The sequence below is a fragment of the Diadema antillarum genome, unplaced genomic scaffold, assembly GCF_040938485.1.
Source record: "Diadema antillarum isolate AM-2024a unplaced genomic scaffold, OU_Dant_1.0 scf00000006, whole genome shotgun sequence".
In the NCBI taxonomy this organism is placed as follows: Eukaryota; Metazoa; Echinodermata; class Echinoidea; order Diadematoida; family Diadematidae; genus Diadema; species Diadema antillarum.
The window spans coordinates 3,875,517-3,900,403 of record NW_027270895.1 but is presented as its reverse complement, the minus strand read 5'-3'; the positions used below and the strand labels follow the sequence as shown (position 1 = coordinate 3,900,403).

General features: G+C 42.1%; 2 protein-coding genes across 2 annotated transcripts in view; both read left to right on the top strand.

Annotated features, from left to right (window-relative positions):
- The window catches only part of LOC139715875 (microtubule-actin cross-linking factor 1-like), a 233,456-nt gene extending 217,009 nt beyond the window's left edge, over window positions 1-16,447 (top strand). Inside the window, exons 37-50 of the mRNA XM_071627428.1 lie at window positions 6,231-6,377; window positions 6,984-7,220; window positions 7,890-8,036; window positions 8,850-9,275; window positions 9,496-9,687; window positions 10,393-10,521; window positions 11,071-11,185; window positions 11,720-11,937; window positions 12,470-12,787; window positions 13,312-13,638; window positions 14,320-14,548; window positions 14,882-15,126; window positions 15,626-15,826; window positions 16,289-16,447. Of these exons, the coding sequence (XP_071483529.1) occupies window positions 6,231-6,377; window positions 6,984-7,220; window positions 7,890-8,036; window positions 8,850-9,275; window positions 9,496-9,687; window positions 10,393-10,521; window positions 11,071-11,185; window positions 11,720-11,937; window positions 12,470-12,787; window positions 13,312-13,638; window positions 14,320-14,548; window positions 14,882-15,126; window positions 15,626-15,826; window positions 16,289-16,447 (3,090 nt within the window). The remainder of the gene's footprint in view (window positions 1-6,230; window positions 6,378-6,983; window positions 7,221-7,889; window positions 8,037-8,849; window positions 9,276-9,495; window positions 9,688-10,392; window positions 10,522-11,070; window positions 11,186-11,719; window positions 11,938-12,469; window positions 12,788-13,311; window positions 13,639-14,319; window positions 14,549-14,881; window positions 15,127-15,625; window positions 15,827-16,288) is intronic.
- Window positions 16,448-16,936: 489 nt separating this feature from the next.
- The window catches only part of LOC139715873 (uncharacterized), a 225,044-nt gene continuing 217,093 nt past the window's right edge, over window positions 16,937-24,887 (top strand). Inside the window, 10 exon segments of the mRNA XM_071627416.1 lie at window positions 16,937-17,053; window positions 17,631-17,915; window positions 18,495-18,818; window positions 19,413-19,527; window positions 20,193-20,407; window positions 20,929-21,246; window positions 21,676-21,842; window positions 22,384-22,543; window positions 23,762-23,960; window positions 24,443-24,684. Coding sequence (XP_071483517.1) covers window positions 16,952-17,053; window positions 17,631-17,915; window positions 18,495-18,818; window positions 19,413-19,527; window positions 20,193-20,407; window positions 20,929-21,246; window positions 21,676-21,842; window positions 22,384-22,543; window positions 23,762-23,960; window positions 24,443-24,684 — 2,127 coding nt within the window. The 5' untranslated portion in view covers window positions 16,937-16,951.

Genomic DNA, 24,887 nt, shown 5'->3' with positions numbered 1-24,887 from the left:
AGGCATTGTGCATTGCCTCCACTTTTCCTCTCAAGAAATCATAAGAAATGATAAGATTCAAAGACAGAATCAATCTGCAAAAGGGAAGAGTTTGTGTGAAATTTATGAAGATACAGCTGTGCAGAATTGCATTGAGTCACTGAATGTGTCCTTCTGGTATACAGCTAGTATCTACATTTTTCAAGAACAGTATTAATGTCACCACGGCATTTTTTAGGTTAACTCATGCAGGACTTCTTCATAGCCACTTGTCATTGGAAAGTAGATTATGATTCTTTGCTGGTTTGCTAAGGTTAGAAATTACCTTTGTACTGCTTCCGTCTATTTTGCAGATTGATCTCGAGGTGACCCCAGAACTGTATGAGAGCCTGTCGCCCACTCGTAGGACCATGGTTGCCAAGCGAGTGTTCGAGGGCATGCCGGCTGTGCGCGGCGAGGCCTACTTGACATTCGAGGGGCGCTCGGTGCAAATGCAGCCACCCCTCGGTAGAGGGCCCACTACAATTGGTCCAGGTGGCAATGCTGCTCAGAGGCAGCAGCAGGCCGGTCCGCCCGATGAGACGTCCAGAACTGCGATTCCGCAGGAGCGGGCGAACCTCGGTTACGGGGCGCGGCCCGGAGATGGACCAGAGTTGATGCCACGGGGCGATGATGGTGAGATTAAGATAACGATGCGCAGGACAGGCACGGTGCGAACCGTTCGCACTTTTGAAATGTCCGCCGATGGTGGCGGGGGAGGAGAGGATGAGCCGTACTACCTGAGCACGCACCGATCGCCGATTAACGCCCCCGAGGTGGTGATGCGGAGGGTGCAGATGCTGCTGCGGGAACCGCCCGCTACCGGTGGAGACCAGGCAAGGGATTCCTTTGGTTCCGACCCTCCGACCTCCTCCGTGTCCTCCGCTCTCGCTCCTACTTCTTCTGCTGTTACTCCGCGTAACGATGCTGTCGCTATGGCAGCGCTTACCCTAGATAACTCAGCTAACACGATTACCTCCCCAACGTCTAAAGGGTTCCTCTATTGGGTAAGCTCACACCGGGTGCAGAGTGTTTATTAACATCATTGTTTAGCACTCTCTCTTCTCTCTCTCAACTCTCTTTCTCTTACTGTCAATCTATCTGTCTCACCATGTATTCATCAACAAATATATTCATTTGTCTGCATTTCTGTCTGTCTGTCTCTAATCATCAATGTTTTCAACTCATTCACATTTTAATCTTTTTCCCCCCACCATTTGTACATTCTCATATTTTGCAATCAATACATGTTAAATCACAATTTGAAATTGCAATACTTAAAATCGACTAAGGACATGAACTTTCTACTGACACTGCTCTCTAAAAATGTATTTGGTAAAATGCAGCACATTGTAGACACTGATATCTTCACAAACATGAATTTACCTGTCCTGTAAAATACAGTTTTGTAATTCAGAGATGACTTTGAACAAATTTCTCATTCTACAACGTATGTACTTAACTTAATCAGATTTTGATTTTGATGTTTTACCTTTCCAATCATTAAATTTGTCTGACACGCAACCAATCACAGCATTTCACCTTCACTTTAACCTACAGTAGTAAGCTAGTTTACACAGTCAAACAGCAGTGCTGCAAAATGCACACCTACATGTATAACTACAATAAACTAAACAGTGTATTATTATTTGTGACAGCCCCACCTGTTGTACATCGACATGTACACTGTACATTCATGCACTGAAATTCATCTGATCACAAATCCAGAAAGATTATTGTTTTGCTTTGTTCTGTTTTGGAGTTTGAAATCATTAACATTTGAAAGTATATTTTTACAATTGACGAAATCCTACAGGTTTTTGTTGACATCCTTCCCACCCCCAACTTTTTCCTCTTCATTCTAAAAGTTTTCTCATATGTGTATATACAATCACATGTACACCAATGTATTCTGTACATGCTCTTATATGTGTACATCTGAATAATGAACTTGGCCTACATGTATAGTGTATAAGCTTTTTTGGGAGGGTAACATGTTGCTCTGGTACATGTACAGATGTATGATATCTTTTGAGTTTATATTGCAAGTCAGCATTTGAAGGGTTGCAGCTACAGTTATTTGGTGCCCATATCAGTTGGTCCATCTTTGCATATATGTAGTTTATGATTTCATATAATATTTGCACAGTTTGATACACATCTACATGTTGTATTTTACACTGCTGGTATGTGGGACCTGAGTATATACCACCATTCCTTTGCTCTGCAGTTTAAAGGAATGCATCATGTGTGTTTCATTTGTTAATCATCAAATGAATGTGAGTCTGCCATGCCAACATTCCCAAAAAGTGCTCTACATAGTGTATGTCCATGCTTTCATCCAGGGTTATAGATTATTCCCATATCTAGGATTTGGCAACCATTTTGGAAGAGTATGATATTGAGAGCATGATACCAAAGTTGCATATTAAGGTGTTTTTTTTTTTCATTCTAGAGCCAGATTTCATGCATTCAAATTCGTCTAATAGTCTGCAACACACAGAATAAATAATAAGGTACTATATATATGGCAGTTGTAGTTAGCAAGTGTCTATAGAAAATGAATTATTAAAGCTTACTTGATTAAAAGCAATAAGCTTGTGCAGTTTATTTGTAACTTACCGGTAATCAAAGAAAGAACAACAACCCAAAGATGTATTGAAGTGAATTGCGGTGCTGATTTCTTTCATTATCTTTAAACATTCTTATTATTTTCTTTTTTCATTCTCATTCCAATACCATTATCATGTTAACATTCGTAGTATTTCAGTGATTAACTAATATGTATAACAGCAGTCATTCAAATGCCATGTTTGTGTATAACACCAACTTTATGCTGCATCTACAAATGTGCAACATGGCTAGGCTATTCTGTATGTGATATACATTTAGATTTTTTTTCCAGGAAAAATGAAAATAAAAGTCTTCAAATTTACAGAACAACAGACAAGTTAAACAGAATTCAGAACTTGTGTCTCAATTTTGTAATTGCCAAAAATTAGGATGGTGATGGTGAACTGATTTTTTTTGCTGATGGCCGCTGTCCTCTGCAGTGTTTTCGTGTATGTTGTGCCGTAAATCCCGCCGTTAGCAACTTGATCTTGTCCAAACTCCCGTGCTTCAAAATTTGAGAGAAAAAAAAAGGCATCATCTTCTTTTCCGTTAAACTAACCTTTCCAAAAGACCAACTAAATGTGAGGAGGTGTGGAAGACAGGAACCAGTTGGATTGTGATACCACTCCATTTTCAAGTTGACTTGCTGAAGAGAGGAAAGCCAGACATACAGAGAATGGTAGAAGTTTCATCAGAATCATGCTTCATAAAAGAAAGTGATGGAATTTCCCAGATTTAGTTGTTTTCGTAGAATGGTGATATCGGTCGCATGATGGCGTATGTGCATTTGATGAGGTGACAATATCATTGCATCACATCTCTTTCATATTTTAGCACACCAAAAATGAAGAAAACCAAGATGTGTTTGGTTTATAATTTAGCGCCTACACGAGTGTATAAACTGTAACCACATCATTGTGAGATTATCACAATTTAACAATAATTTGCTGCATATGACACAATGTTCTCTTTAAAGTTTGATGCTATCTTGTAGACAAGAAATGTAATGAAGATTATTTGCACAGGCCCGTGGAAACTGTGTGAGAAGGTGACATCATTATTTACATCTCATTTGCATAACTGCTTGGTTATGCTTCGCAGCCCTGTTTCATGAAAACATGGAATTTTATCTCTTTATCTTCACTTTTGATATTAATGAAACTTCTTCCATTATGTTGGTTTGAATTATCAAAGTCAACATAGTGAAGTCAACTTGAAAACTTGTATTGGAGTCTCTTAATCCATTCAGATCTAGTTTCTGAAAAGTTATATTTCATCAAATGCCAGAGTGCTAATGTCAATCTTCAGGAGGAGAGATTAGACTTCGTTTGATATTCTTGCAAAAGATTGAACTTCCAACCAAGTGTCTGAAATATCAGGGACCCATTAATGGACAACAACGGTAGTACTTTGGGATCATGGTTTTGAGAATGTTACCATAGAATAGTCTTTTACTAACAATGAGTTTAAATTTGTCAAATACTTACATTGTGATTCATAAATTTTCCTTGGTAGCATTTTACATGCCACATCTTCTTCAGTAATGCCATTTTGTTTTTCTTCTATTCCTAACTTTTCACAATTCATGTGGGAGGGCTGTCATCTTTATTGCAGCATATCAGATATGCAGCTTGTAATTGTACATGTATGTCACAAAGTGAATGTTGTTTAGAAACATTGAACAGTAGAACCAGAGATGACAGTACATTTTAGTACATTGTACATTTGATATACACCTGTATGAATGTTTTGCTTTGACATTTTTAAGGTACAATTGTACAGTAGACATTGGACATTGTATGCAGTCATTTTGAATAGAATGGGGTCATTGGAAAGTTATACAAACTTGTAATACGATCACCATGGAAAGTTTTCAGTATCTGTCGAACTCATGTGAATTTGAGTCAGATGAATTAATTGATGAATGATCCCGCCCGCCTACCATTGATGCAAATAAACTCGGTCGTCCTTCAACTGGTCCTTTCTAGTTTTGGAGTGACCCCCTCTTTTTTCTCTCACAGTGTCCTGATCTCCTTCTTCCGTCTGATATATGTTTGCGTGTCTGTCTGGATGTCTCTCTTGTTGTGTCCAGTGATTTTTTTTTTCCCGTCTTGTGTAATATCATCACCCTTGTGTTTTTTTTTTTTCTTTGTGGTTCTTGACCTTGTGTTGTTGTTTTTTTTTCCCCGACATTTTGTGTTTTTCTGTTTATTTTGTGTTTGTTTGTTTGTTTGTTTGTTTTTATCCCAAACAATAATGCTTGGTTTCATTAAAAGTGTGCTCCTGTTTTTTATTTTTTTCCCCATCCCTGATTTTTTTTTTTTTTTTTTCTGGATCGTGTATTCCATAATTTTGCTTTAGATTAGATAATCTATATCTTCAATCTTACTCATGGGGCTAAAGTGCTGGCATGTATATAAAAAAGTATATATTTGGTTTCTTAAAAAAAAACCCAAAAAACTTGCTTGTTTAATTTTACACCTCATTTGACTGTTCGTGCCAACACTTTTGTAATCAACGTGTAAATAGCCATCACATAATCACGCCTTGCTTTTGAATAAGTTATTCAAAAAATTCATTTGCTATTTGCACTCTTTGCATCGAAGTCCTGATAAAGGAAGATTACACTCTCCAAGTCATATATCATATGCAAATTTATTGCAGGTATCATATTGTTTAAATTGAAAGTGTAAGTCATTTAATATGTATCCTAGCAAGTTTAGATCCATGTTGGATGATTACATTGAGACCATTTTAAATTCATTGGCATGATGTCAAATTAGCCAGAATCCTCGTCATACATTTTGTAAAGTGTAAAGAGTAATCAAACCAAAAAGCAAAGAAACAATCTAACTAAGTCTTAGAATGTGCATTTTTATGCACTTTGCACAGTGCATCTTTAATGGATATATGTTGAAAATGTTAGTTTACAGCCATGCAGATATTGTTTTCTTGTGCACTTTCTTGTTTAACTTTTGATGGTACATCATCTTGTATTTGTAGTGTGCAGGGGTGTGTGTGTGCATTGTGATGAGAAAAAGTGTCTACATGCAAATTAAAACATGAAATCAATTGTCACAAGTTACAGAAACACTCTATTATACACTGTGCAATGGTTCATATTTCTTTGTCATTATCATTTTTTTTTTCTTGACACGAATACTCAAACACAATATGATGTACGCTGTAGGAAGCATATATGTTGACTAATGTGTTAGGTTTTTAATCACCACAGTTGTAATTTGATCATCAGGTAAGTAAACCATTTCAATCATGTGACAATCATGTGACAATCATGTGACATGATATATAACAATAATAATCATGTGACCTCAAGATGTTAATACAGGTTTTATTCTTCCCTACCTCTTCCTCTCCTGAATTTATTCCATGACATTATCATCCCCACCCCTATCCTCCATATTCCCCCCCATGTGTTGCATTCTGCTCCCCTTTCTGTCACTCCGTCTGCCACCGTCCGTCACTCCATCCCCACCCCACCCCCCCCCCCATTTGCCTCACCCCTTCTGTTGTTGTGGCTACCCCATCCTCACCACTTTGTCTTCCACCAATCAAAAAACAATTCTTGCGACCATCAGGCCGATCTGGACAAGGAGTACCGCAACATCTTCCAGGCGGTCAGTGATCTCTGCTACTGGACCAACATCACCCAGCAGAAACTGACCAACATGGAACCTGTGAGCAAGGACATTCCCACTTTGACCTTTCAACTCGAGAAGCACAAGGTGAGGAAAATGATTTTTGAGTGATGAATTTGAGAGTAGAAATTGTTGCATTTCCTGTTAGAATATGTTTTTGGTCTGCCATTTCCCCCCCCCCCCTCCATTATTTTAAAGCATTTGCATTCTTTGCATATTTGTTTTTATAAAGGAAAATACTAAACTGTAGCCATTTTGAAATGTGTTTAGTGTGTGCAACATACATTGTATTTCAGAGTGCACAACTTCAATATCCAGTTTTCAATTTCAATTTTCAAGTCGTTCAATATGTATTTATCTGAGGGGACTATACATTGTATGCAGAAGGATACTCTTGATATTGCAGGTGTCTGAAGTACTTCAACCTCAAAGTACAATTGTACAGTGTAGAACTTGTACAGTCCGTGAGAAATTCTCAATGAAGAGAGAATCTGGACCGTTCCTTGTGCTCTAACCATTCCATCCATTGGAAAGTCAGCAAAACTTTGTGCTGCTGTTAAAAAAAAATGAGGAGATTAAAAAAAAAAGTTTAGGAATTGTTTCAAAGTCCTTCAGAACCCTTCTCATAATGACATCATTAATACACAATGATCTTTGTCTATCCTTCGCATATATCTGCCTTGTCCCGGACAGAACTTCCTGGAGGAGATTGTCCACCAGAAGGAGCCGATCAGCGACGCGCTGTCCAAGGCGGACCGCTTCATCTACAACAACAAGGACCAGTACCTGAAGCCCGAGCAGCAGAAGGAGCTCAACACCAAGATGGGCGACCTGCGCCGCGGCTACGACCAGATCGTCCAGATGGCCGAGGCGAGGCTGCGTGAGCTCCAGTCCTCCCTCGGACACCGCCGCAAGGAGAAGGATGAGATGGTCAGTGGGATCCCCTGCCCATTTTTTCTTGACCAATGATACCTCATTTAGTGACCCACCAAGCCCCAGAATTGCTTAACTTTGATTTGGCAGTGTAGACCTACATGTGTATAGTTTTATCATAATGTTAATGTATTGTCAATGTTTGTGAGGGAGAGTAAAAATATATATTTGTTAGATTTTTGATATGAGCCCTTTATTGATATATTTAACTGTTTTTTATACATTTTGTACATCCTGTGATTATTTGGCTTAGTTGCAGATTTTTTGAAAGGTTCTCAATTGCTTACAATCTGTAATTTGTAACTGATCCGTAATCTAGCAACATGTGTTTGAAGGTTAAATTTCTTTCCCATTCCTCTTTCTCTCTCTGCAGTTGCAAATTTTATGATTTTTTTCTCTGATATTGTGCAGAATTACTAAAATTTAACCTGCTGCATCTAGTCTTGTTTTCAAAAATAAGATATGCATTACAATTCATAGGTGCCAATTTGAATTTATCAATATTTTTTTTTCTCGTCTGGCTTGCAACTGTAGAGCTTATCAATTTATCTTTTCTCTGATGATTAGGAAGGTTTGGAAAATGCATAGAGAGTCTTGTCGATATAAATTGAAATTATTGTTGTCATAATCACTTTTATTTTCCCCTTGTCTGTCTCTTGACCCCAGACTGCTCTTGAGAAGCGATACCGCCAGGAGCTGAACAACTTGCAGGGCCTGCTCCGGTGGCTGTCGGAGACGGAGCACGCCATGGGATCCGCCCAGCCCCAGGGCGAACAGGTCCAACCTCTGAACGAACAGCTCAACAAGATGAAGGTGAGGATCGACAGAAGGAACCGAGGAATATGCAAAGAGAGACAGCGTTCCAAGAAAAGACAGAAATGAGAGAAAGAGAGTGAATGATAATAATTCACAATATTTATACTGAGTTACATTGTAAGTGCTAAACCTGATTTGGTTGCGTTTTGACATTGGTAGCAGCAAACAACGACTTTTATAGCCAAGACCTACAAACTTGTAGTACAAGGGGATCATTGTGATGAAGGCCTGGCTCTAGCGATCGCCGAGAGTGACTGGGAAACCATAATACTGACAAGAGAGTGGTCTTGGATTCAAAAAGCGGGTGAAAAAGAGACAGAGAAAAAACTATGATGCAGTCGTAAGTCAGTCGAGAAATATAGGATGAGAAAGACTTCATAAACTACATTCACTGAAAAAGAAAAAAGAAGAAGACACAAATGGTTGAGAGTCCTTCAGCTATTAATGGATGAAATGATGTGTATGCAACTGTTGCTCCGTATGTCCTTTTGATAGAGGAGGCGAGTGTTGCGGGAGAGACGAAATGTAATTTTAGCTCTTCCTGTGAACTGCTACAACTGTAACTCATACATTTTTATGATGTTTCTCCATCAAAAAAAAGAATACCTTGAGTTTTTTTTTTTAAATTGAATAATATGTTGTTATTTTTTGTCCCGAAATTTCATTGCTTTTTTATTATTGTGCAAAAGTTTGTTTTTTGTTCTAAAGAGGTAAGTGACCGTGCTCTATCATGTTATTCCTTGAAAAGAGAAACATCTTTAAAGTTTCACTCTGAGTTACTATAGCTCGTTGTTCCTTCACTTTTGGCAGGCTCTTCGTGATGATGTCCTTAGCCGAGAGCGCCCGGTTCGCCAGTGCACGGATAATATACTCGAATTCCTCAAGAGCCAGGGCGAGAAGCTGAACCGCGAGGACCGCGACAACCTCCAGCAGAGCATGTCGGAGCTGCGCGTGCGCTACGAGCGCCTGGCCGAGCAGGCCAACTCGCGCGTGGACCAGCTCACCGCGGCCTTCGACTACCTGCGGGGGTTCGACCGCGACGTGGCCGGCTTCGAGCACTGGCTTCAGGAGCGGACCATGACGCTGGAAGGCTTCACCCGCAACGCGGGGCGCGACATCAACATCCTGAAGAAGCAGAGTGGACAGCTGCAGGCGCTCAACGCCGACATCCAGTCCCACCGCGACGAACTCAACAAGCTCAACGTTTCGGGACAAGGTTTCCTCAACAATGCCAAGGTAACGATTTTCCCCTGATAAGTTCAGACTCACCTCTTCTTTCCTGTGGTTGAGGGAGGGATTTTGACTGATTTCTTAATGCTTGTGGTCCAAAATTAATAAAATGGTTAAAAAAAAGATGACTTACTACAGAATAATAATCTTTCATGCTCAAAAAGTAAAATTGTGAATATGAAGACAGCATCACTGCCATTAACATTATTTCATGTCTTCAACGCAGGCCTACAAGCAGATGCTGTACCAGTTCCGCACCAATGCCCTCCCGCGTCAGTTCAACAAGACGTTCACCGAGGCGCCCGACTCCAACATCATTCACGACCGGCTGGTGCGGCTCAATGACCTGTTTGAGCGTCTGATGGCCAGCTGCGACCAGACCAACGAGAAGATGCAGGAACGAATTGTCAAGCATCAGGTACATACTAAATCCATTCCCTCCTTCACCTTGCCCCTTGCACCTTTCTAACAGAGGTCCCCCCCAATATTCCTGTTGCATTTCATAGACACAGATACATGTATGTAGAGGCATGACTGACTGTGATTGTAAGATGCAGGATTTGAAATGATAATCCACAAAAAAGAAATACATCAAAAATACACATACTTTAGATAAGAATGCTGATGATTTTCATGGTTAACCTGTTGAGGACCAGTTCCGATTATACTCGGGCAAGGGTCTATGGGAAATGCGTGTTGTAGCAAAACCAGCCCGTCCTCAATGGGTTAAACATGATAGCTACTTGTTAACCCGTTGAGGATGAACTGATTTTGCTGCAGCATGCATTTCCCATAGACACCTCCCCAAGTATACTTGGGACTCGTCCTCAACGGGTTAAAGGAGAGGAGTCATAGTGGATTTTTTATAATGTTCACTGTACATTCTGTAAATTTTGCATCGAAGGTTTTGTTATAAGACTTCAGGCACATATCCAGATTTAAAAAAGACGTATGGAGTGATCACCTGCCAGAAAGTGTGAGATTGAGAACGTACAGAGCATCATTCAAGCCTTTGATGTTTTGTAATCAGGAAAACACCCAAAAGACAAGATTTGCCTCCAACATTTTCCCGCACATTGACAATTCTCTCTCTCTCTCTCTCTCTCTCTCTCTCTGTATGCAGCAATACAACGACAACCTGACCAACGTCCGGGGCTGGATGCAGGGGGCTGAGCAGGGCCTGACCCGCCTCCTGCAAGAGCCGGTGGCCGCGGAGCCAGTGGCCGTCCAGAAGCAGATTGACCAGCTGAGGGTGAGTGTGTGGACGCACTAATGGATCAAATGTCCAAATGGACGTCCAGGGTCTGCTGTGTTCATTTATAAAGAAGAGTTTCCATATGCATAGACAAACTGTTTCCAAATGGCAAGGGAGCAAGTTGCCACCCAGTAGCGAATCAAGCTACTGAGGTCTAGTCTTCCAACACACTTAATCACGCAGTAAAAGTGTTTGTAGGTGGCTGTGGAATCGGTGGCCATCCAGAAGCAAAGCAACTTAACCAATTACCTACATGGGTACATGGACCTGATCTTTCTTTTACATAATAGAGATTTTACTATCTTGTGGAATTCAAATTTAGACTGTAGTTAGAGTAAATCCTCTCATCAATGCAAACCAAACATTGGTGCAAAATCTAGCGAGGAAAATCTTCAGAAGGAACTGAAGTCCTCTTGGTAAACATCAGACACTAGTCCATGTTTTTTTTCCCATTCTCTATTTTCTCTGTTCATGTATATTTTAAATGTTATGTTTTAGACAAGATATAAAATCATTTGTTTAATATTTCTGTTCGACCCTTTCCAGAGTTTCAATGATGATGTCATTGCTCACTCCAATGACATCGACCGCTGCAAGGAGGCGGGCAAGGAACTGGCTGACGTCCAAGATGAGGTCAAGAATGATGTCCAGAAGGCACTTGGTATGGACATACAGAGTTGTAGCTCTATTATATTTTTGTGCAATGAATTTGCTTTGATTTAGAAAGATATACAATTGTACAGTGTGGATTGTTCAGGTAAACTAATTAAATGATATCTGCTTTGTGTGTATATGCTGTTATTCATTGTCATGAAAGATGTACAATATTGTTGACTTATACAGGTCCTTGTGGTAGAATTAACCTGAAATAATATTTCCACATCTGTATGACAAGCACCTTCTATTGAGGTTTTCAAATTGAACCCAAGGAATCTACCTCTTTGATTTACAAGTACTTAGCTGCACAAATTTTATGATAATTATGTTTTATGCGAGAATGTACACTGTACAGTATGTGCTTACATTGTATGTTGATACTCTGTTGAAACCTATCATATTCTGTTAATTTTCTGTTTTCCACTACACCAAACGTATCTTTTGTATGTAAAATATGATCTTATAAGAGTTCACCATCATTGTCGAGATTTTTCCCTTTACCCCATCTACTCCTCTCCTTCCCGTCCCTCCTCCCCAGGCGACGTCCAAGAGCGCTACAACCGGATGGAGCGGCAGGTGGCAGAGCGCAGCAACACGCTGCAGGTGACCCGCATGCAGTGCCTGAGCCTGCAGGACAGCCTCCACAGCCTGCTGATCTGGCTGGAGGAGAAAGAGAACACCTTTGACAAGCTGGAGAAGGGAACTCGCATGATGATCAAGCGCAACGCTCTCATGGAGCAGCTGCAGCAGCACAAGGTACAGTTGTACATATGAGCCACCTCCAACCCAGTCCCTTTAGGGCGACGGATGATGGTGGGGGGGGGGGGATTAGGGTTGGGGCGGAGGTCCAAAGGATGGATGGATGGGGGGGGGGGAGCTGATGCTGTCCTTGTCTGGGAGGTCCTTTCAGGAGCAATCTTAAATGACGTGTGATTGGGGTTAGATGAGGGTGGGAGTAGGGATGGATGGATGGATGGGGGGGGGGAGGGGAGATGGGTGGGGCTAGGGTGTTTCTCAATGTTTCTCAATAGAACTTATCTTTAGGTGGACAGGAAATTGAACAGATTCATCTTTGTGTTTCAGTGGTGTACAATGTACATGTAGTACTTAAAAAGGAAAAGAGAAAATAAAATAAGGAAATTCGAAACTACATGTAATGGGCTGTGGTTACGGAACCAAGATGGAGCTTGTATCACATATGTGTTTTAAAGTACGCTTTGAAATGAAGCCTTGAAACTACCATGAACGTTAAAGAAGAAACATCCCTTCACATTTTGTTCATTTTTAGTTGCTGCAAACCGACATCGACAGCCACAAGCCGAGTGTTGAGTCCGTCAACGAGTCTTCGGCCGAGCTCATCCGCGACTGCGACCCCAAGACGGCCCGCAACATCCAGACGCGGCTGGACGACCTCAACTCCCGCTTCGAGCGGGTCATCGTCCGCGCCCGCAACCGCAAGGACGTCCTGGGCTCGCTGCTGGACAAGCTGAACCAGCTCCTGGATGAGGTCAGCGACCTCGAGGACTGGCTCCTCCCCTTGGTGGACACCTTGGAGTCCCGCGACCTCTCCCGGCTGGAGCTACCGGAGCTCGGCAACCGACTTGAGGTATGTATGGCTTCTCGATGAATCAAACAAGGAAGGATTTTGACCTGGATTTGCTGTCATCTGGCACATCTTAATGTATCAATACACTGTTTGTATATTGGGAGATGAAGGCATACTGCATACAACATGTGGTATATGTTGTGGTAGCCACTTTGATGCAATGTTGCAACCACGAGCTGCTGTTGTCCAAAGCCTCCTTCCATGAAATGGCATCAGTGCATCACTGTTACTGTTGTAAGATTAAAAAGAAAAAGACATTTAGGTGACCAGTTTTAAGAGGTCAATTGCCAGCTTAAGGACGTCAATCCATAGTTGATGATAAACAAATCTTTTCAATTACTTTTGCACACAGACACTTTTGTCACGTTTGTTCCAGTGTTCAAGTTGATCACTCTGAAGAAATGACTGTCAACAACCAAAAATGCAAAATCCCATGCAGATTAAAAACAGAGCTTTTCCACAATTTTAGCTTTGTTTTGCTGAGATGTGCCTTTCACTTGTTGTTTGTTTTTGCCACAACACAGGAGATCAAGCAACAGGTGAGCAACCGCAAGCCGCAGTACGAACAGATCCAGACCCTGAGCAAGGAGCTGCTACAGGAGGCTCGCAACAACGACACCACCTACGTCTCGGACATTCAGGGCAACGTGGACCAGAACTGGCGCCTGATGGAGTCCGCGCTCCAGCGCCGCCTCTCGCAGTGGGAGCAGCGCAGCGAGGCCTTCGAGCGCTTCGACGGCAAGCTGCGCGAGGGGACCCTCTGGCTGGAGGGCATGGAGGACAAGGTGTCCCACCTGCAGCCCATCGCCCGGGACAGCGACACCATCAACATCCAGATCCAGCAGTTACAGGTGGGTGGGAATCATCCCCCCTCCTCCCTTTCCATCCCTCCCCCATTATCCATACCATCTTCCCTCCCGTCTCCCCTCTCCCTACCTGGAGGAACGAGATTTCCTCTCGTAACTGATTAACTAAAAACACAACTCGGCGCAAGAATTATTACATATATGTACATGTATTTGTCTGACAAAGTTTTCTTTACAAATAGATGACAGTGTAAATGGATTGCATCAGCCTTGTTTTGCAAGCTGTTTGGCGATCTTATGTAATGAGTGGATACATGCCATAATTTGATAAGCTGCCTCTGTATCAAGAACTTTATAGATACTCTCCACTTAGATAAAAACAAAATCAGTGCTTAGACTTGTAAGCATAGATTTCCAAGTTCCAATGACTGGATTAAATGTTAGCACAAATGTTTTTTTTTCTTTTATTGCTGAATGAACAATTTACAAATTACACTTGTACATTGTACATGCAAACTAATTTTGTATTATAGTATATTTTATTGAATGGGGAGACAAAAGGGTCAAAAAGACATAAAGAGAGACTAGTCGTATACTCATACACGTTGTATACCAGTCATAAATGTAAGCGAAAAATTTTCTTACCATTTTGAAGAAGTTACACCGCAAGAGTAAGAGGTATATTCTCATGTATGCACTTCATGCAATCTTCCCCCACACTCACAGCCTCTGCAGAAGGAGTATGTCGGCTACAAGCCCAACATCGAGGAGATCAAGAAGCTGAGCCGTAACCTGGATACCGTCACCAGGGACGCATCCCTCCCGCTGGCCATCGCACCCCGACGTTCCAGCCTGGCCATCACGCCCCGCGACCGCTCCAGCTTCTTCCAGCGCAGCACCGTCACCGCTGCCCCCAAGGAGCAGGAGCGCCCTCGCTCGTCCTTCCTCTATGAAGGTGGGGTGTCCATCTTACAGAAATAAAAGCCAATCATGATTTCTCTCTGATGAAGTGTATCGCAAATTTTCTCATATACTGTGTCCTGAACTCGAGTCGATCTCTCTTTTAATTGCTTTGCTCTTTTCTCAAAGATTAGTAAGTTCTGTTCATCAATAAATGTCATATCAAACTTTTTACAAAGAGTTTTTTCTTTGCAAGTGATACACGGTACAAAGAAATCAGTGATTAATTATAGACAAACTGTTTGTTACATATTCTTGCGTTATAGTTCATTCATTGCTGGTACATGAGTAATAGAGTTTTCTCTTGCTATCACATGCTGCTCACCAGAAACGTCTGAGGCCCAGCGCATCACCAACCGAACGGTGGACCGCTACGACGCCCTCGGCGACAAGCTGACGTTCCGTCGCGAGGAGCTGGACGCCTACCTGAACCTGTCCAAGCTGTTTGCTGATCGCCTGCGCTCGCTGACCTCCCAGCAGGACTGGCTGTCCAGTCTGGAGGACCAGCTGGAGTCCCAGGGACCGCTGAGTAGCGACATCGGTCAGCTGGAGCAGCAGCTGAGGAACATGGAGGTAAGGGGACCAGAAAGGAGATGGGGATGATAGTGGAGTATGGGATGGAGGAAGATTGGGATGGGGGGGGGGGGGGGGTTGAAAGTGGTCCACAGGGGTGTGGAGTGCTGAGGAACATGGAAGTATTAAAAGGGATCGGGAGGGGATCCACAAGGGGAGTGGATTGCAGAGGAACATGGAGGTATTAAAAGGGTTTGCGAGGGGGTGTGGTCATCATTGGATGGAGATGGGGGATGATAATGGGGTGGTGGATGGGGGATGGAGGGGGATGGAGGTATAGGGACCAGAAAGGGCGATAGAGATGAGGGATGATAGTAGGGATGTGGGATGGGGGGGGGGGAGGAGGGTGATGGGAAGGAATCCAGAAGGGATGTAGATGGGATATTACAGTTTACAATGTTAGCTCAAACAAATATAATTATTTCATCCAGAGATTGTTGCCTTGCATTTACTGACATATTGCCCTCCCCCTTTTCTTAATCTTATTTGTGCTGCACAGAATGTGAAGAGTGAGTTGAGCGACAACAAGCCATCCATCGAGGAAATCACTCTCTCTGTGGAGAGCTTCCTCCGGGACCACAAGGACCGCCTCAGCCCCGACCAGCAGGACGCCCTCCAGAGGCGAATCTACGATTTGCGCACGCACTTCGACCAGGCCAACTATAAGGCCTCCGATTGGGTGCGCAAGATGCAGGACCAGGTGGGTCAACCAATCACAGACTTTCTTACATTGATTTTTTACCTCTTGATTAAGGAAACATACTTTCTTGCAAGTAGAATAAATTACTATAGAACCTGTTGAATTAAGGAGTTTGCAATTTATGATAGTTTCGATCAGAGTATTTACTATGCATGGCGACAACTTTAAATGCTTACACCTGACGGGTTTTTGTGTAGAGGCTTCTACATTAGTTACATCTATAGGATGAAAGTTGCAGTGCTTTCACGAAACTTAGCCATGCTCCAACAGAAGTGTACATCAAAGCTTCTTAGAATTACATTGTATATGAACATTTCTATTAACATTAATCGACACTTTTATCAACATCAGGTTACAATCATTGATGTCAGCAGAAGTTTCAAACACAAATTTGCTCAGCTTCTAATGATTCAAATTGAATTTAACCTTTTCCATCTTGTTCTGCTGTTTCCATGACAACAGCTGAACTTCCTGCAAGAGACAGAGGAGAAGATTCACTCCCTGCAGAACCTGAACGAGTGGGTTGGGGACATCGAACGCCAGCTGGTACTCCAACAGCCCATGAATGAGGAGATCCGACCCCTCAGTGAGCAGCACAGGCAACAGAAGGTATGGGGCTGAGGATACTCGTGTGGCAGTTGTTTGGGTTGTGGGTAGTCTGCTCTGTCTTTTGGAATAATCACATTTGATGTCTAAACGCACAACCCATTTGAACATGCAGTTTTTGTTGGGTTTATGTGCATACATATAATGGAAAAGAGGCAGCCGGCCTTCATATCTTCATTTTGTCTTTGGATTTGCTGCTTACGAGTAGTATGAATGTACAGTAAAACTAGATTTTGGATACTAGACCTACATTGTATTGTAGGACAGCCTTGTTAAGGTTCCTACAAAAGTACATGTACCTACAAGTGTAGATATACAAGTGTACTTGTACATGTCATGTGGGATGATAAAATGTACAATTTGTGACATTGCATTCGGCACGTGCCTTAGTATATGGTCTGAACACAATGAAGTTTAGGTAACTTCAACAAATGTGAAATTGCTCTGAACTTAGAACCTCATTGCGTTGTCGGTCAACAGGTCATCCATGAGGACGTTCGTCAGCACCACGAGCAGGTCATGCTGGCAGTCCACAACGGTCAGTTCTTGCTGGAGAGCCAGCCAGAGCGCCTCAGCGACAGCAGCCGGACTGCCCTCCGCGACTACTCCGAGGAGCTCAAGGTGCGTTGAGGATGAGAGGATGGTGGGAGGATTGTGGATGTTGTCATGGTGACGTGATGATGTTGGTGGGAATGGTAGTGATTTTGATTAGAGATGAGGATGATGAGCATTGTGGACCAAGGAAAGTGGTGGTGATGATGATAATGATGGTGATTATGATCATTAGAATGATGAAGACTATTATGACGATGATGGTAGTGATGATGATGTTGAAGGCAAGATGAGGATGGTGATGGTAGTGATGTTAATGATTGGATGGAAATTAATGATTGTTGGATAGTGATGAATGATAATTGAATTGAATCGAAAATGAAACAGGTAATGAAGACGATAATATTAACTCTGATCGTAGTGGTAGTAGTGGTGGTGGTGGCAGATACATGTACCTATGGGATAATAATATGATGATTGTGTTATGATAATGATATGAGACATAATGATGATGACGATGAGAACGATATTTTGATTGTAGCACTAATACAAGACTCTCAAACAAAATTTACATAAAAGAATAGGAAAATTAATACGTGCAGTGTCACTATTATAATAATTTTCAATTCTATTCTCCTATGCCCAGAACCGTTACGAACATGTCAGCTCCGAGTCAGACTCACGAACTCAGCAAGTCAACTCTGGCCTAAACGAGGTGCAGAAGTTTGACCGTGAGTTCTCCTCTTTCGACACGTGGTTATGCTCGGCCGAGCGCACCCTGGATGCTTACCTCATGGACGTCGCCCGTGATCGTGATGGACTGCGCAAGCAGGTCAACAAGATCCAGCCCTTCAATGAAGAGGTGGTGGCGCACTCCGCCGACCTCCGCTTCATCAACATGTCGGGACAGAAGTTCCTTGGTGAAAATCAGGTCAGTTGACATTGTAATGAGAAACATGTGTCATAGGAATAATATTTGTTGGCTTGGATGAAATGTTAAGGCAAAGAGCTGTTCGTTTATTCATGTGGATGGTTGTTTTTGCACTGAACCATACAAGTAACACCACATGATGCATTTTACTGTGTTGTATGAATACTGTTCACACAGTTTCACAATGATAGGATGATATTCACAATCGTACTTATCTTTTGAACCTAGATTTCTTGACTGAAGATACATGAAATAAATTGAATGCTGATGATCATCTCTAATTTCTTTGAAGACAAATTTTATGCATGACATGCAATGTACAGTAGTGCCTATGAGAATGGAGTACGTATATTGTGGATCAAGGGATATTAATATACATGATGTACATGTAGTTTATTACAAATAATGAATTAACTTGACCTTACAATCATCATGCGTTAGTAGTGATGTGCAGTGAAGATAAAATTTGTCATCCATTGGTAATCAGTGTTGATGACAGTGTAATTGTACTTGCATACATTTACATGCAAACCTTTCTGAAACCTTCGTACATCTTTCACATGCACAAACTTCACACAGACTTACCGAGAGCGGCTGGGCAACTTCCGCGACAACACGCCGGAGGCTAAGCAGCACCTGCGCGGCTTCCGCGAGGAGCCCGAGTCGCGCATCATCCCGGACAAGCTGTCGGACATCAACGAGCGCTATGCCCGCCTCAAGGCCCGCTGCAACGACCACACCCAGCACATCCTGAACCTGCTGGGCTTACACGAAAAGTGGCGTTTCTCCACTGAGGTGGTCACCACGTGGATCGAGGACATCCATGTCACCATCCAGGAAGCCGAGAGGCAACCCATCGCCGAGGACAGCATCAAGGTCCAAGAGCAGGTTGACCAGCTCAGGGTAAGGGGCTCTCTTACACCCCATTCATACCATTAGGGGGGTTTAGAGCATTCCAGTAGCACTCCTGGAACCCGTTTCATTAAAAAGAAAGATAGAAAGAAAGAAAATGCTGATGATATCAACTCATGCTGTAAATGTGAAGTGTCATGGTAATAACGGGAAACCTGCTTCCTGATCGGCTGTAGCTATGAGAAGTTCTAGAAAGAATTATGATTTTAATATCTTTTTATGAAATGGAGCACCAAAGTGCTCTAAACTCTGTATGAGCGGACAGTCGGGCCCTGAAGCACTTTAAGTAGTTACGCCCCTCTCAAAACCAAGTTTACTAGTGTTTCAGGATCACTCATTAAGCACTCTAAACTCTGCATGAACAGACAGTTTGGCTCTGAAGCTCTCCAAGTTAAGATGATGATGACAATGATAATGGTGATGCAGATTCCTGTGATGGCAAGAATGATGATGGTGATGATCATGATTAATGGTGGTTAATGATGATGGTGATGATGGTGATGATGATGATGATAATGACTTTGACGATGATGATTATGATCTTAAATCTGATGATGACAATCGACCAATGTCTTCTTTGTGCAGGTCTACAGCGACGACATCTCTCGTCACCTCAAGGACATTGAGAGGATGAAGGCGGCCGGTTCAGAGCTGGCTGATGCACAGAACGACCTGAAGCCAAGCATCGACAAGACCGTCAGTAAGTTGACTGAATCTCTGTCCCCCTCCTCCCTCCAGCTGTACCTTCTTCTTCTTTTTTTTTTCAGCCTAAACTTGGCTTTGGGGTCATGGAATATCTTTCTCAAAACTTTGCAAAGCTACAGTATATGTAGCAGGACTGTTTGCATTGTAAATCTGATATCTACTCATCTAAGGTAAGTTTGAGGGGAAAAGAATAACCAAATGAGAGGATATCAAAACAAAAAGCAAGTTATTTGCTTTGAGCGATTGAAGGTTGATATGAGTGATCCTTGAAAAACTAGAAAAGAAAAAGGATGAAGTGGTAAAAGTGTCTTGCGATAATTTCATGTCCGTAGTACTTGAGTCATGAGTTCAGCAGGTACATGTACAGTATTTCTTCATTACGTACCACAATGACACAGATGTGGGGAACTAAGAACTTCTTTTACTTGATATATTTTGTGGATTTGCTACCAGGTGATCAGTCTAGTTTTGACTATATAATCACAGGTACAATTGTATATTGATAAGATTTAAATAACAGTTAATTACACTGTAGGCCTACGGTGTAGTAACATATACACTGTACATGTATGGAATCATTCTCTTCGATGTTGAAGTTAATCAAAAAGTTTGATTTAGGCGTAATTTCACACCTGACTCAAAACTCTCTCTCATTCACAGATGAGGTGATGACCAAATACGACACGCTGACCACCAGCGTGGCCAATCGGGACGCTGACCTCCAGAGCGCCATGGCCGACATGCAGGGCCTCCAGGACGGAGTGGACACGACACTCAGCTGGCTGGACGACCTGGAGCGCAGGGTCGGCCGCATGGACGGGGCCAAGGTCACGGTCAAGAAGGAGCCCATCTTGGAGGAGATACAGAATGTGAAGGTCAGTGAGGGCTTGACCGTCGGAACTCTTACACTGCTGGACGGAGTTACTTAGAATCTGCCCTTTTAACCCATTCCCTTCAACACATTGTGATTTCCATAGGGTTTGTATGTGAAACAGCTGGTCCCTGATATAGGCAATGGATTAAATTCTGTAGAAGTGTAGCAGAGTTTTAGTGCAATTTGTAAAGAACAAGACAGAAATACTTTTACACCATACATTGCGCTGACAACATTTTCAATGATGCCACTTCACTGTCTCTGTGTTATAAATCATGTCAAACGATTTACCAGAAAGCAAACATGATTTACCAAAGACATTTTAGCAAAATAAAGCTACAAGGAAAAAATGAGGGGGCGGTAGAGGGAGGTTAGTTTCTGTCAACCGTATGATATTGTGAATTTTTTGCTCAGTGCAAAGACTTTGGAAAGTTGTGAAAAATCAACCTTACATCAAGTAACATTTTGTCCAATATCCTTCTTCCCTATCTGCCCTTCACCCATCCCATCATCATTGTCCAGGTCATTGACCAGGAGCTCCAGAGCCGACGCCCGACGATGGAGACCCTCCAGGCCAAGGCGGACAAGCTGGCCCAGACCGGCAACCCAGCCACTGCCCGGCAGATGCAGCAGACCATCGACAACCTGAACAGGCGGTACGACACCCTGGTCACCACCGCGGCGCAGTACAGCGATGACCTCCATGGCATGCTTGACACGCTGGGCAAGCTGTGCGAGGACGTTGACGACCTCGAGGACTGGGTCTTCCCCTCGCTCGACGTCCTGGAGTCCAGGGACCTCAAGAAGCAGGAGATTCCCGAAATCGAGAAGGCCGTCAAGGCAAGATTATTTCATCCATCAAACCCTTTCTCCTTTCGAATTTGCTTTAAGTGTGGTGGGAACCTGTTCTCTAATGATGAACTTGAGCATATTGTAGTTTACATGTATCTGTCTTCATGTGACAAGATTGCCAATGAAATAGAAAAAGGGATAAATGATGTACTTCATATGTTAAGTGGGGGAAGATGATATCTCTCCTGTCTCCATGGTAACAGCACATCTTCCCCCTGGACTCCATCATCACTAATACATTAATAGTTATATACTATCATGATCGAGCAAGTACTTGAGCCTCTTTTAAAATAGGTTTCCCTCATTCCAAATTTGTGGTAGAGTGCACAGAGATTCATCATAATGCAATTGCCGTCAACTGTAATGTAAATAATATTTTTGCTAACAACCATTTTTGCCCCTCGTCGAATCTTACAGAGGATTGCCCGTGAGATCGAAGACCACACCCCAGAGTACAAGCGCATCAAGCGGGTTGCCGATGAGCTCATCCGCCACAAGCGCACGCGGGACGCCACCTTTGTCAACGACTTGATGAGAAGCCTGGATCGTAACTGGCAGACAATGGAGGAGGCCCTCACTAGACTGTAAGCGGATAGTCAGAAAATTGATTAATTCGATTTTACTAAATTTTTCTTCAGGAATAGAAATGAGAGGAAATGTTGACAAAAAAGATGTATGCATATATCATACAACTGTATATGTTGTGCTAAAAACGTGTGTGGAGTGAGAAAAATTCTGACATTTCTCTCAAAACATCAAAATTTAATACACATAGACTATGTGTAACATCATTGCTTTGTACAATGTCAGCAAACTGCTACACTGTACATACAAGTTGTACCTACAGTACATGTACATTGTACATGTATATCACAGTGACATACACTACATTGTATACAATGTACATAGCATTACAAGGAACTTTATACACTGTATCCTGTTATGCTCTTATTAGGTCCTCAAACTGATCAAAACATATTCCAAGTTATTTCTACCAAAAAAAAGTAATTATCAAATTTATGATATAACTTGTAAGACTGACAGATACATGTAATTCAAATTAAGCTGTGCGTAATCTCGAAGTTAATTTCATCAAACTTTCCAACACTGCTTTTCACCCCCTAGGAATACTTACCTGACCGAGAGGAAGAATGTGACCGACAAGTATCGCAATGCCGTGAAGGTGGTGGTCATGTGGCTCGACTCGACCGAGGCCAAGTTTGACCGCCTGCCCGAGATTGCGCACAGCCTCAGCGAGCTGAAGAACCAACTCGAGCAGATGAAGGTGAGCTGCGGAGCTAAACTTTCTTTGACGTTTACCAAATATCTTTCATTCGGGGGATCATGGGATGCATTCTTATTGTAGGTTGGAGATGGTCGGATGCGTCTTAGCAGCAGTAGCAACATTACTCGCAGTTGACGTTTTCATTGCCATCTGTCTCTTTGTTGTTGCCACTGGTAACAACAGTGACCTCAAACAAAACCAACATTGCCATCATCAAAGACATCGTTAATGATTATCAGCGTCATCATCATCTGTACCTCAAACAGTGCATCTTCTCCTCATTATCTTTATGTTGTCATCAGTATCAGCTTCATCAACCTTGTCATCATTTTCATTCCCATCTACTCTAAAAACACCTGATCATACTTCTAACAAACATCATTGCCATAGTCACCATCGTCTTCATTATCAACAACATCATCTTCATCATCAACAACATCATCTTCATTATCAACAACATCATCTTCATTATCAACAACATCATCTTCATTATCAACAACATCATCTTCATTATCAACAACATCATCTTCATTATCAACAACATCATCTTCATTATCAACAACATCATCTTCATTATCAACAACAGCATCTTCATTATCAACAACATCATCTTCATTATCAACAACATCATCTTCATTATCAACAACATCATCTTCATTATCAACAACATCATCTTCATTATCAACAACATCATCTTCATTATCAACAACATCATCTTCATTATCAACAACATCATCTTCATTATCAACAACATCATCTTCATTATCAACAACATCATCTTCATTATCAACAACATCATCTCTCTGATTTTCAGCATCATGTTTATTCCAACTGTTAGTACTGTCATCATCATCATCATCATCAGCACCATCACAGCCACCACCACCAACATCATCATCTTCATCATCATCTTCATCATCATCATTATCTTTATCATCATCATCATCATCATCATCATCGTCATCGTCATCGTCATCGTCATCGTCATCGTCATCGTCATCGTCGTCTTCTTTTTCTTCTTTGTCATCATCTCTTCTTGTCTGTCTTCTCTGTTATCATTATCATCATCATCATCATAATAGTCATCATAATTGCCATTCATCACCATCATTACCATCATCACAATCATCATTATCATTATCTTCAACATCATCCCCTCATAGCCTATCGACATGATCAGGTTCTAATCAATGTTTGTATTTCTGTATGTTTTCGCAGCCCTTGAACCGAGAGGTTGCTGGCTTCAAGCCCAAGGTGGACCAAACCTACGAACTGGGCAAGACCCTTGATGCTCTCATCCAGGCAGCTGAGACCGTCGTCACCAACAGGAGGCGCTCCACGCAGGTCGCTGGAGGACAGGTGGCACGCACCGAACGCCGCGTTGTTGAGATCCAACAAAACTTCCAAGTGACTGAAGGTATGAAAAATATTATTTTGAGATCACAAATCTGTATGTGCTTTGGGAGAGATGTTGACCTACATGTGTTTGCAGTGTTAATCATGTAGGTAGTGTATATGATGATTAAGTGTATAGTAAAACAAGTAAAACCATATCTCAGAGTCACAAAACCAAATTTGGAGCTCACTATGTAACACATAATTATGATTGTGTGCTTCATTCAACAATATGTTCCATTAGCAGTATTGTGTACAATTGCATATCATAATTTGAATTATCTATAATGTACATGTACTTATTTACTACATAGCTTACTAGTTATTTCTGTACATGGTGTATGTGAAGTAATTATTAATTTATCATTTCGTGGAGAAGGGATGTCTATTTCAACGATTCAAACAGTGTAATTGTCAGAGGTTCCATTAAACCTAGTTGTAAGCACAATAGGATTAAACATCGAATAATACCTTCATGCAAATCTTGTGCATGATTGTCTCTAGACACAGACGTGATGCGCGAGGTCCGCGGTCTGCGCAGCCGCTACGACGCACTGGGCAAGAACGTCCAGCTGCGCGAGGACAACATCCAGGACATGTACGAGATCATCCGCCAGTACGAAGAGCGCAACAAGGACCTTCAGGGTCTTCTGGACTTCAGCCGGCCCATCAAGGCACGGCTGCAGGAGCCCATCCCGGACACCAGAGATGTGGCCACCCTACAGAACCTGATCACTGAGCACAAGGTGAGATACAGTACACAACATACATTTTCAGTGCACTTGATGAGGAGAATATTGTGGCCTAGTGGTTCACGCCACAGACTCCCAAACCTGAAGGTTCTCAGTTCAAGTCCACTGGCAGCAGCAGTGTAGTGATCTTGGGAAAGATTATTATCAATTTTCGGCAAGAGGCTTTATCCTGATTGTATAATCCTTTCGAGGTTGCT